Here is a 14,030-nt window from a genome sequence, read left to right on the forward strand (position 1 = left end):
GCTATAGCGTGTTTTAAATCCCCCCTTAAACGGGGTCTGCATGCACGGTAAACGCTGCATATGTCGGGCTCAATTGGGGAAAAAACTCCACAACTCCACAAAAACTCCACAATCGCACGATAACGCGGCGGTCCGTATTGAATGTAGCCCTTTGTTATTGAACTGTAGATTGTCCCTCCAAAGCCAAAGTCTGTATCATTTCCGGTAATTTCAACTATTGAAATACAGCGTATCCTTAGAGATTGAGATTAGTACAACTTTTTTATTTTACCATACACACAAAATATGGGCTCTATTATTCCATTGTTTATGTTTTGCCGTTGTTATGAGACTTGTATAGTTTACGATTATGTTTAGAAAAGTAATGTTTCCCTCTCATGGAATGACATTCATTGACCACGACAGATATATCATAGAAATCAATGGATTTGCATGTGAAAATGTCATAGGATGCATGTAAATTTTTTAATTAAAACAAAATGGTGTCCAGTGTTATGTTTTTGGGTCGATGGCCCACTCTTTGATGGTATGCATATAAGTGTACCTATGTCTTATCTATATTTATTGTCAAAAATCATTTCATTTAAACTCAATGAGTCAATTAATCTGATTAACAATGAATTATTTGCTGCTCCAGATGTGCCCTTGAGCAAGGCATTTAACCCTAATTTCCTCGAGGGGTGCCGTACTACTATGGTTGACCCTGTAAAACAATACAGTTCACTGCACTTATCCTGTGTATGTGACAAAACGGAAGCTTGTCACGGAAGCTTGTCGTTACAAATGAACCAAGCCAGTGCAAAGATGATATGATTCATTATTTCATCTCCGAGTGTATCTCACCCTCAACATACACTAAATTGTAATGAGTATGTGTATGTGGGATGAGGTAAATTACACAGATGTTCATGGTAATTCAGAAGCTTTGTGGATTGTTTGCAAACTTAATATGCTTTTTGACAGTTGGTCAAAAATGTATATGCTAATGAGGTGACCAGGGCCTATTATACTCCTTGTCTTCGGGCAGGAGATCAGAGGCACACTGCAGCAGCTATATTCTGATGAATTCAGCCACAAGCATTCAACAGTTGTCAATGGATCATGTAATTGACATGTAGTCAATTCATTTGTTTAGCAGGAGTTTGTTGCCATTGCGAATGACTGAGTGGTTAACAGGTTGTGACGTTTGGAAAAAAATTTAATCTAGAATTGGCTTCCTATTTCGCAACAAAGCTTCCTTCACTCATGCTGCCAAACATACCCTCGTAAAACTGACCATCCTACCGATCCTTGACTTCGGCGATGTCATCTATAAAATAGCCTCCAACACTCTACTCAGCAAACTGGATGTAGTCTATCACAGTGCCATCCGTTTTGCCACCAAAGCCCCATACACTACTCACCACTGTGACCTATACGCTCTCGTTGGCTGGCCCTCGCTTCATACTTGTCGCCAAACCCACTGGCTACAGGTTATCTACAAGTCTCTGCTGGGGAAATCCCCGCCGTATCTCAGCTCACTGGTCACCATAGCAGCACCCACTCGTAGCACGCGCTCCAGCAGGTATATCTCACTGGTCACCCCCAAAGCCAATTCCTCCTTTGGTCGCCTTTCCTTCCAGTTCTCTGCTGCCACTGACTGGAACAAACTGCAAAAATCACTGAAGCTGGAGATTCCCATCTGGTTAAATAAGGTGAAATAAAAATAAATAAATAAACATCTTATGGAATATGGAAATACTTGAGAGCTACACAGAAACAAACATTAAAAGTGATATATCAGCAATACGCTCGCATTTTCTAAGGAAAATTTGTCATTTTTTATTTGACCAATTTTTTATGTCAGTTTGAAGTAACATCATGAAACAAATCATCCCAAACATTTTCTCAGCACCCCTATTGCCGAAGAAAGTGAACATGAGAAAAGTGCACTATTCTAATAACTCTCTTTTAATAGAAGAATTAGCATTGTGTGTCATGCATTCAATGTTAAACTGGGCAGTTTATTTTGCACAAGAAAGCACCAGCTCCTCCCTCTTCCATGCTTATGTCATCGGCCCTTTAAAGTGATCCCACCGACAGTTGATGGTTATTAACAAGCTTGCTAGACTGGTCCTGCCTCACACTATCATCTTGCTTGAGAACCTACGGCAATATTATCCCATATTGGAGTGTAGAGAGCCAGGTGATCCCAACCAGGCACCAATGCAGCGCCTCAACAACCGGTCGGAGAGCCACCTCAGTGGACAGGTGGAGTGTGAGTTGGACAGCTTGGGGAAGGGTTCCTGGGTGAACCAGGGGTACTGTGGCTCTCCTCCACCCATACCTCGGGCTATCAGCACCGTCTACAACCCCCAGCCTCTGTACCCCCAAGGCTCCTTCGACAGCATGTGCAAACTGACCACGCCGAGCCCTTTCCCAACCGAGATCAAGCCACAGGAGACAGGTTCTGATCAAAAACGCGGTGGATGCTGCTCATTTTTTAAAGGTAGGAATTGGTTCCCCACCGTTGGGTTGTTGTTGTATTTTGTATTTGCTTCATTTGAATTATTTTACCTGGCAATGTCATCAAGTTGAAATGATGTACAGACTAATGCTGTGCCGGAAATATTCCCTTCCTTGGCATGTCATGGAAGGAAATGTGTACGGCCTTAAATTAGTATATATTTTTTTGGGGGGATGTTCTTCATTTATGTAGGACTGTGGGGCACGACACTGACTGAGAATACATCGGACAACCGGGAACTGTTTGTTAGGACCACTCTGAGGGAATTACTGGTCTATTTGGTGTTCCTTGTGGACATATGTCTATGTAAGTATGTCAACAATACATGTTTCTTTTTGTTTATGGCTATGTATATTGAGTGAATACACATTTCAATGTAAGGATATGACTGTATAGTAACATGATAATTTCAAGTCTGCCGCTCCTGTACATGTGTCTTAAAAACGGACATTCAAACAATAATTCATTTTTATGACTAACAGTAATTGTGTTATTTGAGTTACTTAGTAAGTGTTCTGGTACAATTCAGGAACAATAAACGTTGTTGCAGGGATTAGCTTGGCATTTTTATGATTTTCTATATAATGCTCTGTTTTGGAAGTCTGACCTGCCCTTTTTGTTGCGTCAGAGTGTGCCAGGTCATGGGTGAGGTCATGGGTAAGGTCATGGGTAAGCAAAGCAAACATATGATCTGTGCCTTGTACATATGTCTAGTAACGATGCAGACTGGTTGACAATAGGCAACACAGACAGAAAGTATGCCTTATCTGAGTGTAATCGGCATCTAAATGATCACTGTGCCTTTAGCAAACTGAAACCTGTGTAATGTGTTGATTTATCATCAGCTCTTTCAATCTGCTTTAGTGCCCTATTATAAAATACCCTCCCCCTCCCTTCTGGCTGAAAGGCATTGTCCAGAGGGACATTACGACTGAAAGGAACACAGACAGAGTGCTCCTGCCTTTCACTGATAAGAGCATGGGGCTTAAGCCATTGTTGCTTTGTCTGCAGCGGATTTACATTGTTTGATACGACTATTTGCGTCGCCCCAGTGTGCCATCTCTTCAACAAATGACCTGCTCTAATCGGTGCCACTTGGACTTCTGTGACGTGATTTGACTTCTGTGATGTGATTTTCACTAAATGACAAATCTTGAATGAGACGCTCTGGCCCGCGTGTCTGTTTCAGATGTTCCTTATCTTGGACTTTTGAGAGGACAACGTGGTCTGACTGAGCCCTGAGCAAAGTCTGATATTATGAATCCATGGCTGGATATAACAATGTCGCTACATGTTGTCTTTCAGTGACATATGGCATGACCAGCTCCAATACCTACTACTACACCAAAGTCATGACAGACCTGTTTGTGCTTACGCCCAGTGGCAACGGAGTTACGTTTCAGTCCATTAGCAGCATGGCAGACTTCTGGACGGTACGTACCCTCCCTGCTCTAACCCTGCGGAAATATTGAACTGTCTGATATCAACGTGTACCGAAACAATTACTTTGATCACGAATAGCACAAATGTGACATAAGTCCATAAGTGACATCAAGATATCAGAAGATAGTAATAATAATACAACATTAAAGGAAATACTAATGCGTTGTTATAAACCAACAAAAATCATAAATGCTTCTACCTGTTCATGCTGTGGCCTACCTACCTCTATTTGAACAGTATGCCCAGGGCCCAATGCTGGACGGCCTCTACTGGACCAAATGGTACAACGACCAGTCCCTACAGAATGGGGACCACTCCTTCATCTACTATGAAAACATGCTACTCGGGGTACCCAGGATGAGACAGATCAAGGTGATGAACAACTCCTGTAAGGTCCACAAAGACTTCCGCAACGAGATCTCCGGATGCTTTGATGTCTATAATGAGAAGAAGGAGGATGAGGTGGACTTTGGCCTTGTTAACGGAACTGCGTGAGTTCAAATGTTCTTTTCAATGCTTGTTTGTCCTGCCATGGCTGTCGTTGACTCCTATTGCACCATACACTCTTGGAAGAAAAGGTGACATGTAGAACCTAAAAGGGTTCTTCGGTTGTCCCCATAGGAGATTCCTTTGAAGAACCCTTTTTGGTTCCAGGTGGAACCCTTTTGGTTCAAGGTAGAACCCTTTTGGGTTCCATGTAGAACCCTTTTCACATAGAACCCAAAAGGTTTCCACCTGAAACCAAAAAGGATTCTCCCTGGACCTAAAAAGGGTTATCCTATGGGGACAGCCGAAGAACCCTTTTGGTTCCAGGTGGAACCCTATTGGTTCTTTGGCTGTCTCATGGCAAAGGGTTTGTATGTTTCTTTTTTTTAGAACAATTTGGGTGTCAATCAAATAGACATTAAGACAACTTTGAAAAGATTGACTGTAGATCTGAAAGGCCTATGATAAAACACATTCTCTCTTCTATGTCTGCAGCTGGCAATACCACAATGAGAAAGAGATAAAGGGTTCGGCCCACTGGGGTCTGCTGACCACGTACAGTGGTGGAGGGTACTACCAGGACCTGAACAGGACCAAGGAGGAGAGTGCTGAGATCCTGATGGAGATGAATAACAACCTGTGGTTGGACCATGGCACCAGGGCCGTGTTCATCGACTTCTCCACTTACAACGCTAACATCAATCTGTTCTGTGTCATCAGGTAGGGAGAACAGACCACTTCACGCAGTAACGCCACTGTAGACTCTCTCACAAGTTCTCATGTATATTGCCTATAGAAAGTCTACACTCTTTGAACTTTTTTCACATTTTGTTGTGTTACAAAGTGCAAAAATGTATCCACTCACTATTTACTGTAAGTCGCTCTGGATAAGAGTATCTGCAAAATGACTCAAATGTAAATGTAAATATATTTAATTCTATTTTTTTGTCATTGATCTACACAAAATACTCCATAATGTCAAAGTGAAAATTAATAAAAATGTAAGAACTAAATATGGTAATTGCATAAGTATTCACCCCCTTTGTTGAGGCAAAACGAAAGTAAAATTTGGCTTAACAAATCACATAAGTTATAATGACTCACTCTATGTGAAATAGTAGGGGTTTACATTAAAAAAAGTTGAACTACCCCTTCCTCTGTCCCCCATAAAAACAACATACGTCAGGTCTCACAGTCAAGTACTGAATTTGAAGCACAGATTCATTCAACTGTAAAGACCAGGAACATTTTCGAAAACCTTATAAAGAAGAGCAGGGATTGGTAACAATAACAAATCAGACATTGAATATTTCTTTAAGCATGGTCAAGTTAATACTGATGCTGTGGATGATGTATTAAACCACCCAAACACATAAAAGATACAGTCATCCTTCTGAACTGAGCTGCAGGACAGGAGGGAAACTGCTCAGGGATCTTACCATGAGGTCAAATCAAATCAAATTGTATTGGTCACATACATGTGTTTAGCAGATGTTATTGCGGGTGTAGCGAAATGCTTGTAAATTGGTGATTTTTAAAACAGCTACAGAGTTCAATGGCTGGGATAGGAGAAAACTGAGAATGGATCAACAACATTGTAGTGACTTGTAGTGACCTAAATGACTGAGTGAAAAGAATACAAATATACAGAATAAAAATATTCCAAAACATGCATACAGTACCTTTGGAAAGTATTCAGACACCTTTACTTTTTGCACATTTTGTTACGTTACAGATTTATTCAAAAATGTATTAAATATATATTTTTCTCATCAATCCACACACAATACCCCATAATAACAAAGCAGAAACAGGTTTATAGAAATATTTGCTAATTTAAAACACTTTAAAAACAGAAATAGCTTATTTATATAAGTATGTAAGCACCTTTGGCAGTGATTACGGAATCGAGTCTTCTTAGGTTTGACACTACAAGCTTGGCACACCTGTATTTGGGTAGTTTCTCCCATTCTTCTCTGCAGATCCTCTCAAGCTCTGTCAAGTTGGATGGGGAGGTCTCTCCAAGTCCGGGCTCTGGCTGGGCCACTCAAGGACATTCAGAGACTTGTCCCAAAGCCACTCCTGCATTATATTGGCTGTTTGCTTAGGGTTGTTGTCCTGTTGGAAGGTGAACCTTCACCCCAATCTGAGGTCCTGAGCACTCTGGAGCAGGTTTTCATCAAGGATCTCTCTGTACTTTGCTCCGTTTATCTTTGCCTTGATCCTGACTATTCTCCCAGTCCCTGCAGCTGAAAAACATCCCCACAGCATGATGCTGCCACCACCATGCTTCACACGGTAGGGATGGTGCCAGGTTTCCTCCAGATGTGACACTTGGCATTCAGGCAAAATAGTTTCCTCTTGGTTTCATCAGACCATTGTTTCTCATGGTCTGAAAGTCTTTAGGTGCCTTTTGGCAAACTCCAAGTGGGCTGTCATGTGCCTTTTACTGAGCAGTGGCTTCTGTCTGGCCACTCTACCATAAAAGCCTGATTGGTGGAGTGCTTCAGAGATGTTTGTCCTTCTGGAAGGTTCTCCCATCTCCACAGAGGAACTCTGGAGCTCTGTCAGAGTGGCCATCGGGGTTCTTGGTCACCTCCCTGACCTACAGCTCCACCTCCTCCCCACTCTACCATAAAAGCCTGATTGGTGGAGTGCTTCAGAGATGGTTGTCCTTCTGGAAGGGTCTCCCATCTCCACAGAGGAACTCTGGGGCTCTGTCAGAGTGGCCATTGGGGTTCTTGGTCACCTCCCTGATCTCCCCCGGGCGGCCAGATCTAGGAAGAGTTTGGGTGGTTCCAAACTTCTTCTATTTAGGAATGTTGGAGGCCACTGTGTTCTTGGGGACCTTCAATGCTGCAGAAATTTCTGCTACTCTTCCCCAGATTTGTGCCTTGACACAATCCTGTTTCGGAACTCTATGGAAAATTCCTTCAACCTCATAACTTTTTTTTTTTTTGCTCTGACATGCACTGCCAACTGTGGGACCTTATATAGACAGGTGTGTGCCTTTCCAAATCATGTCCAATCAATTGAATTTACCACAGGTGGACTCCAATCAAGTTGTAGAAACATCTCAAGTATGATCAATGAAACATTGATCAGGATGCACCTGAGCTCAATTTCAGGTCTCATAGCAAAGGGTCTGAATACTTATGTGAATAAGGTATTTCAATTTTTTATTTTGTGTAAATTTGCAAAAATGTCTAAAAATCTGTTTTCACTTTGTCATTATGGGGTATTGTGTGTAGATTGCTGAGTATTATTTTTAAATGTATTTAACCAATTTCAGAATAAGGCTGTATGGTATGGGTATGCTTGACATCAGTAAAGACTGGGAAGTTTTTCAGGATGAAAGAAACGTGATGAATCTAAGCACAGGCAAAATCCTAGAGGAAAACCTACTTCAGTCTTCTTTACACCAGACACCAGACACTGGCAGAGGAATGAAATATCCTAATAAAATACCATACCAAATGCACCTTTCAATAAACTACAACATAAAGCCAAATCTACACTGGCGTTGGTTACAAATGTTCCTGAGTGTCCAAATTAACGTCTTGACTTAAAATCTGCTTGAAAATCTATGGCAAGACATGACAATTGCTGTCTAGCCATGATACAGGTGTGAAAATACAGGTTTGAAAAGCTCTTATGAGACTTACCCAAGAAGACTCACAACGGTAATCGCTGCCAAAGGTGTTTCTAACGTGTTGACTCAGGGGAGGGAATACTTATCTACTCAATGTATATTAGTGTTTCATTTTCCATTCATCGTTTTTTTTTAAATCACATTATTCTTCCACTTCAACATTACAGAATATATTGTGAAGATCGTTGACAAAAAAAAGACAATTAAATCCATTTTAAACCCACTTTATTACACAATAAATTGTGAACAAATCCAAAGTGAGTGTAGACTTTCTATAGACACTGTATATGGTGTCCATATTAGGACTGAGTCAGGTGACTTTGGATGTCTTCCGTGGATGTCCAAATATCGACATTACACATGTATTCTTTCACAAATGACCAGTGGTTAAAAGTGATTTCCTTTTCTGCAGGTTATTGGTTGAATTTCCGGCCACTGGTGGAGCGATACCCTCATATCAGATTAGAACGGTGAAGCTGATTCGTTACATCACCTACTGGGACTACTTCATCATTGGCTGTGAGATGGTGTTCTGCCTGTTCATCCTCTACTACATTGTGGAGGAGATCCTTGAGCTCCGAATCCATGGGTTCTCCTACTTCAGCAGTATCTGGAACACTCTGGATGTGGTTGTCATACTGGTGAGAGGACAGGCTGAAACATCATTCTCAATCAAAGTACTCAGTAACACAAGAATCGCATCAGTCACATATCAACCAGTGGTGGCTGGTGAGCTACATAGCTGAGGAGGATGATTGATGCTGATTTCCGAGTTATGATAAACCTAACCTGAACCTCACACAAATCTGTTTTTCCACAGCTTGCCATTGTCGCAATCGTCTTCAATGTTTTTCGCACCATTAAAGTGGACAAATTACTTGGTAAACTCTTAGAACAACCTGACATTTATGCAGACTTTGAATTTCTTGCATTCTGGCAAACACAATACAACAACATGAATGCAGTGAACTTGTTCTTCGCTTGGATCAAGGTAGATTACTTCTTTCTTCCTCAGAATGTATCAATACTTGAATGCATTTCATTTCATTGTTGACAGTGCCCAAAGTTTGACTCCTTCTGTTCTTGCCTCTAGGTTTTCAAGTACATCAGTTTCAATAAGACTATGACGCAGCTGTCTTCTACTCTGGGCCGCTGTGCCAAAGACATCATGGGATTCGCCATTATGTTCTTCATCGTGTTCTTTGCATACGCTCAGCTTGGCTACTTGCTCTTTGGTACGGAGGTGAAATCCTTCAGCACCTTCGTCAAGTGCATGTAAGAGAGCGCCAAAAATAGTTCTTATTCTCGTAAATAAATAACAATCCAACACCCATGCAAGCAATTGGCCAGATTTTGAAAACAGTATCGATCAATTACTCTAATTGGTTTCCTTTTTCTCTGTAGCTTTACACAGTTCCGGATTATTCTTGGAGATTTTGATTATGATGCCATTGAACGTGCCAACAGAGTCCTGGGGCCAATCTATTTCGTCACCTATGTGTTCTTTGTCTTCTTTGTGCTGCTTGTAAGTTGAACTGAACAAAATACTTTCTACTAGATTTTCGAAGTGTAAACGACACCTTGCCATCTTATGTTCATGGAATTTCTTCCCTAGAACATGTTTCTGGCTATCATCAACGACACATATTCTGAGGTCAAGGAAGAGCTGTCATCCCAGAAGGATGAGCTGCAGATTACTGACATCATCAAACAGGTAAACAGGTATATATTATACCAATGTAAGATGGCATATGATACAAATCAGAACATAAAATATACACTGAGTATACAAAATACAAAAACATTAAGAATGCCTGCTCTTTCCATGACAATCTGGCCAGGGGAATCCAGGTGAAAGCTATGATCCCTTATTGTTGTTAAATCCACTTCAATCAGTGTAGATGAAGGGGAGGAGACAGGTTAAAGAAGGATTTTTAAGCCTTCAGTCCATTGAGACTTTGCAACTCAACAATGTTACTAATGTTCGCTATACTCAGTGTATATAACATATGCAAAAAAATAACAAATTAAAACATGCATACATTTTTGTGTTTCAGAGCTACATGAAGACATTTATGAAATTGAAATTGAAAAAGGAGAAGATATCCGATGTTCAGAAAGTACTACGATCTGGATCAAACAAACTAGAATTCAAAGACTTTAGAGAAACTCTGAAAGAGTAGGTCACTATCCTCTCTGACAGAAGAAAAATCCGTAGACATAAATCAATAGCGTTCAGATTCTAGTCTATATTCTCCTCTCTTGTCTTAACCCTACAGGTTGGGACATGCCGACCATGAGATATCTGAAGCTTTCTCCAAATTCGACCATGATGGAAACCAAATTCTAGACCAAGAGGAGCAAGAAAGGATGAAGAGGGAGCTGGAGGAGAAGAGGGTTAGTGGACTTGGCTAAACGAGCAATTTAACCTAACCCCTCTGCTATTCATATGATAAAAGAAATCCATTCATGCATTTTCTCATGTCATTATCCTCAGGATGCTCTTTGTGCCGAGCTCAACAACCTTGGAAAAAACTATGGGAATGGATCTCTGGAGAAATCCACGATGGATATAGATGAACATGGCAAGCCAAGTAACACTCTAGTGGAGCAGGAGGACTTCCAGAGGTGTGTTGAATATTTGCATTGAGTATAACGCAGGGTAATCTCGGCTCCCAGAACAAAATCAGATAGGCTATCGAGAGAGACTAAGCTCAGGAAACTGAAACCATTTACAAAAGATGGACACTTTGTAAAAAACATATGTCCAAACAAACATCTACGTACGTGCCACCATGAATGACTCCTAATTGGCTTGTGTCATATGAGATCCACAACCTTTTTTATAATCTTATGAAACATCAAGAGCTGGTTACATACTGAGGTCGAGATGTAAACTGTACATGCATTGTAGTTGTCAGACAACAATTATCTTTAAAATGAGACTCTAGAAATACACTACATGAACAGAATAATGTGGACGCCTGCTCGTCAAACATCTAATTTCAAAATCATTGGCATTAATATGGAGTTGGCCTACCTCTTTGCTGCTATAACAGCCTTCACTCTTCTGGGAAGGTTTTCCACTAGATGTTGGAACATTGCTGTGGTGTCTTGCTTCCATTCAGCCACAAGAGCTCTTCAGTAAGGTCATTCTTCTGCCAATGTCTGTCTATGGAGATTGCATGGCTGTGTGCTCGATTTTATACACCTGTCAGCAACGAGTGAGGCTGAAATAGCCAAATCCACTAATTTGAATGGGTGTCCACATACTTTTGTATCTATAGTGCATCAGAGGAAGTAAATATCAAACCACACATCCATGCAGTCATGTCCAGCATTACACCATTTTCATTGTGTACAATCTACTCTAATGGCAATTATTTTTCCTATATTCCGTCAAAGGTTGGTCAGACAGGTTCTCCAACTAGAACACTCAGTAGCTGTTATCATGACCAAGATGGATATAGTCACGGAGAAACTAGAACTGCAGGACAGCAACAGGACTAATGGGAAGGAGACAATGGGAAAACCAAGTGTGGCCAAAAACTATGTGAGAATGTTTGGAATTCAATTAAGCTTTCTGTGTTGAGCAAGTTTGATATTCAACTAAGTTTCCTGCTCGGGTATTCGATCAGGTTTTCCGTCTCGAGCATGTTTGGTATTCAATTAGGTTTTCGGTGTTGAACATGCTTATCAATTACATTTTCGGTCTTGAACATGTTTGGTATTCAATCAGGTTGTCTGTCGTGCATTTTTGGTATTTATTCAATAAAGTTTGCAAGAGTTGACCACTTGTTTACTGTACATTTCCCCAGAACGAAAAATCAGCTTCGGATGGGAATGTTATGGTATATCTGGAAAGAGGGACAAGGGCTGAGATGGCACCCTGGAGATCAACCATTCCTGCAGGAAGTGCCCCCTATGATCGTCCTGGGACAGGCTGGACAATGGCCAACAGCCACATGTGAAGCATATATAACTGACTTAAAGGCAATGGTGAATGGCTTAACAGGTTATTAACACTTCAATTCATGTTCAAAATTCTGCTATATACTGTTCATGTATTCCATTTTAGTCAGAGAGAGGGAGGATAAGATAATGTAACATGGAACTTTATATATTAATTGTACTGTCCTTACATTGTGCTGGGCTTTGTGACTTATGTGTTAATTTTGTTTGTTGTCGATGCCATTTCTAAAAACAATTTTATCTTCTGAATTTGTGTATAAGACAAAAGTTAAATGTATATGTACAATATTCTATACTATATAAGTACTCCCTCCACCTTGCACCTGACTTAGTGCGCATAATTCCTAAATATACATGAACTTCTAAATTGAGTTTAAGTGCTTTAATATTGACAAGCATCCCTTGGAACATGCAACTAAGACTATTTATCTTTTGACTACTTTATATGTGTTTAAATCTAGAATATTCTTTAAAAAAATGAGATAGGTGTATATATATATAGACTTCCTGTAAAGATCTAGACTCACCTCAATTCAAAGCTGTTGCTCATTGTATCTATTGTACATAACTAATTACTCAATGAAGTGTCTCTCAATGTTTCTGAATAAAGTTAGATAGTAAGATTGCTTTTCCTTCTTAATCTTTTACCCCGTGAGGATAAATCATAACACGTTACAACCACTTTTAGACTACTTTTCAGATTACACTATAACAATGTAGAGTGTAAGTCACTATAAATGCTTATGTTGATACATGAAAATCTTGACATTTATTCATGAAACTTTACTTTATATGCTTCCTTTCTTTACAATTCCTTTTATTTTTCCCCACCTCAATCCATCTCTCTTGCCCAATAAAGTCTTTAAAGAAAATATATATTTGTTCCTTCTTCAATTCCAAAACACTTAATTACTTAATATAGCTACATCTAATTTTACCGTCATTAATTATATAATAGAAGAACAAAACTATTCCAGTAGGTGAAGGGATCGATGTATGTGGGCCGCAAAATCATCCAATGAAATAAAAGATACCTTTCATAGAAGTAAAAATGTAAAATAATAATAATACATATTAGTTGTCAAGCAAAGAAGCATTATAAATATATATATATATATTGTATCGACAGGTATAGCTAGGTTTCCATCCAACGTGTGACAGATTCTCATGCCAAAATTCTAAAACCTGCATAAAACAACAGGCACATTTTCCCACCAGATTTCTTCAAACGGATTTATTGTGGATAAAAGTCTGTGCGCGATGATGTAGTGCACATAAAAAATAACTTTTGAGGTTAAATTCCTATGTACCGAATGAAAAATACAAATTCAATTCGTTTCCATCGCATTTTCAACGCTGCTGATGGTTTTCTCACAAAAAAAACGTTATAGAGCAAACGTGCCCAATCTGGTTTTGGCACGTGCGCTCTTGCCAACAGCTCGCAGATAGTGCAGGTAGGCTACCTACATTATGATGACAATATTATGGATAACAGCGATTTTATTTGTATTGTCAAATGGCAGCCAAGCATCCATCATCATGTCATCAGAATAAGACCCTCGATATTTGAATGAGTATCGAGCTCATCAAGTGCACTTTCACCACCCTATGAAGTTCATCATAATTGATTTAATCTGTTGCCTGAAAAAAACAGCTTGTTTCCCCGAGTCGTAGTGGGAGGACCACAAATTACTTCGATATGGTGGTTATTGTATCAATATTTGCACATAGAGGCGTTCCCACTGCCATTCCTCGCATAATAAAATGTACCGACATTCGTTCGTCGAACGAAGGAATTGTCTGTCGGCATTTATAACATTGTAACGGCATATTTTGTTTCCGTCATCAAGTAATTCATGCGCATGAAATGGTTGGATGGAAACCTGGTTTCTGATTCATATGCCAGTGCTTTCTACGATCTCTTGGAGTGCAGTGGGCACCAAATAATGTATATAAACCCTGGATTGCCAA

The 14,030-nt window shown here is 40.0% G+C and overlaps 1 protein-coding gene across 1 annotated transcript; it reads left to right on the plus strand.

The window, feature by feature from the left end:
• The first annotated feature begins 2,205 nt into the window (after positions 1 to 2,205).
• On the plus strand, positions 2,206 to 12,118 carry pkd2l1 (polycystic kidney disease 2-like 1). The gene is made up of 15 exons (XM_064930792.1): positions 2,206 to 2,488; positions 2,699 to 2,812; positions 3,812 to 3,939; positions 4,187 to 4,440; positions 4,931 to 5,155; positions 8,500 to 8,728; positions 8,908 to 9,078; positions 9,181 to 9,362; positions 9,492 to 9,612; positions 9,703 to 9,801; positions 10,145 to 10,266; positions 10,367 to 10,484; positions 10,585 to 10,715; positions 11,493 to 11,625; positions 11,906 to 12,118. The coding sequence occupies exons 1-15, from the start codon at positions 2,206 to 2,208 to the stop codon at positions 12,056 to 12,058; spliced, it is 2,463 nt and encodes an 820-aa protein (XP_064786864.1). The 3' UTR covers positions 12,059 to 12,118.
• The last annotated feature ends 1,912 nt before the right edge of the window (positions 12,119 to 14,030 follow it).

The sequence above is a fragment of the Oncorhynchus masou genome, chromosome 23, assembly GCF_036934945.1.
Source record: "Oncorhynchus masou masou isolate Uvic2021 chromosome 23, UVic_Omas_1.1, whole genome shotgun sequence".
In the NCBI taxonomy this organism is placed as follows: Eukaryota; Metazoa; Chordata; class Actinopteri; order Salmoniformes; family Salmonidae; genus Oncorhynchus; species Oncorhynchus masou.

What these genes read in the sequence shown, in the direction of transcription:
- pkd2l1 (XM_064930792.1), top strand. Translation starts at nt 2,206, where the DNA reads ATGCAGCGCCTCAACAACCGGTCGGAGAGCCACCTCAGTGGACAGGTG. An exon ending in ATGCTGCTCATTTTTTAAAG is followed by an intron (nt 2,489 to 2,698) that starts GTAGGAATTGGT and finishes TCATTTATGTAG; the next exon opens with GACTGTGGGGCACGACACTG. An exon ending in TTACTGACATCATCAAACAG is followed by an intron (nt 9,802 to 10,144) that starts GTAAACAGGTAT and finishes TTTGTGTTTCAG; the next exon opens with AGCTACATGAAGACATTTAT.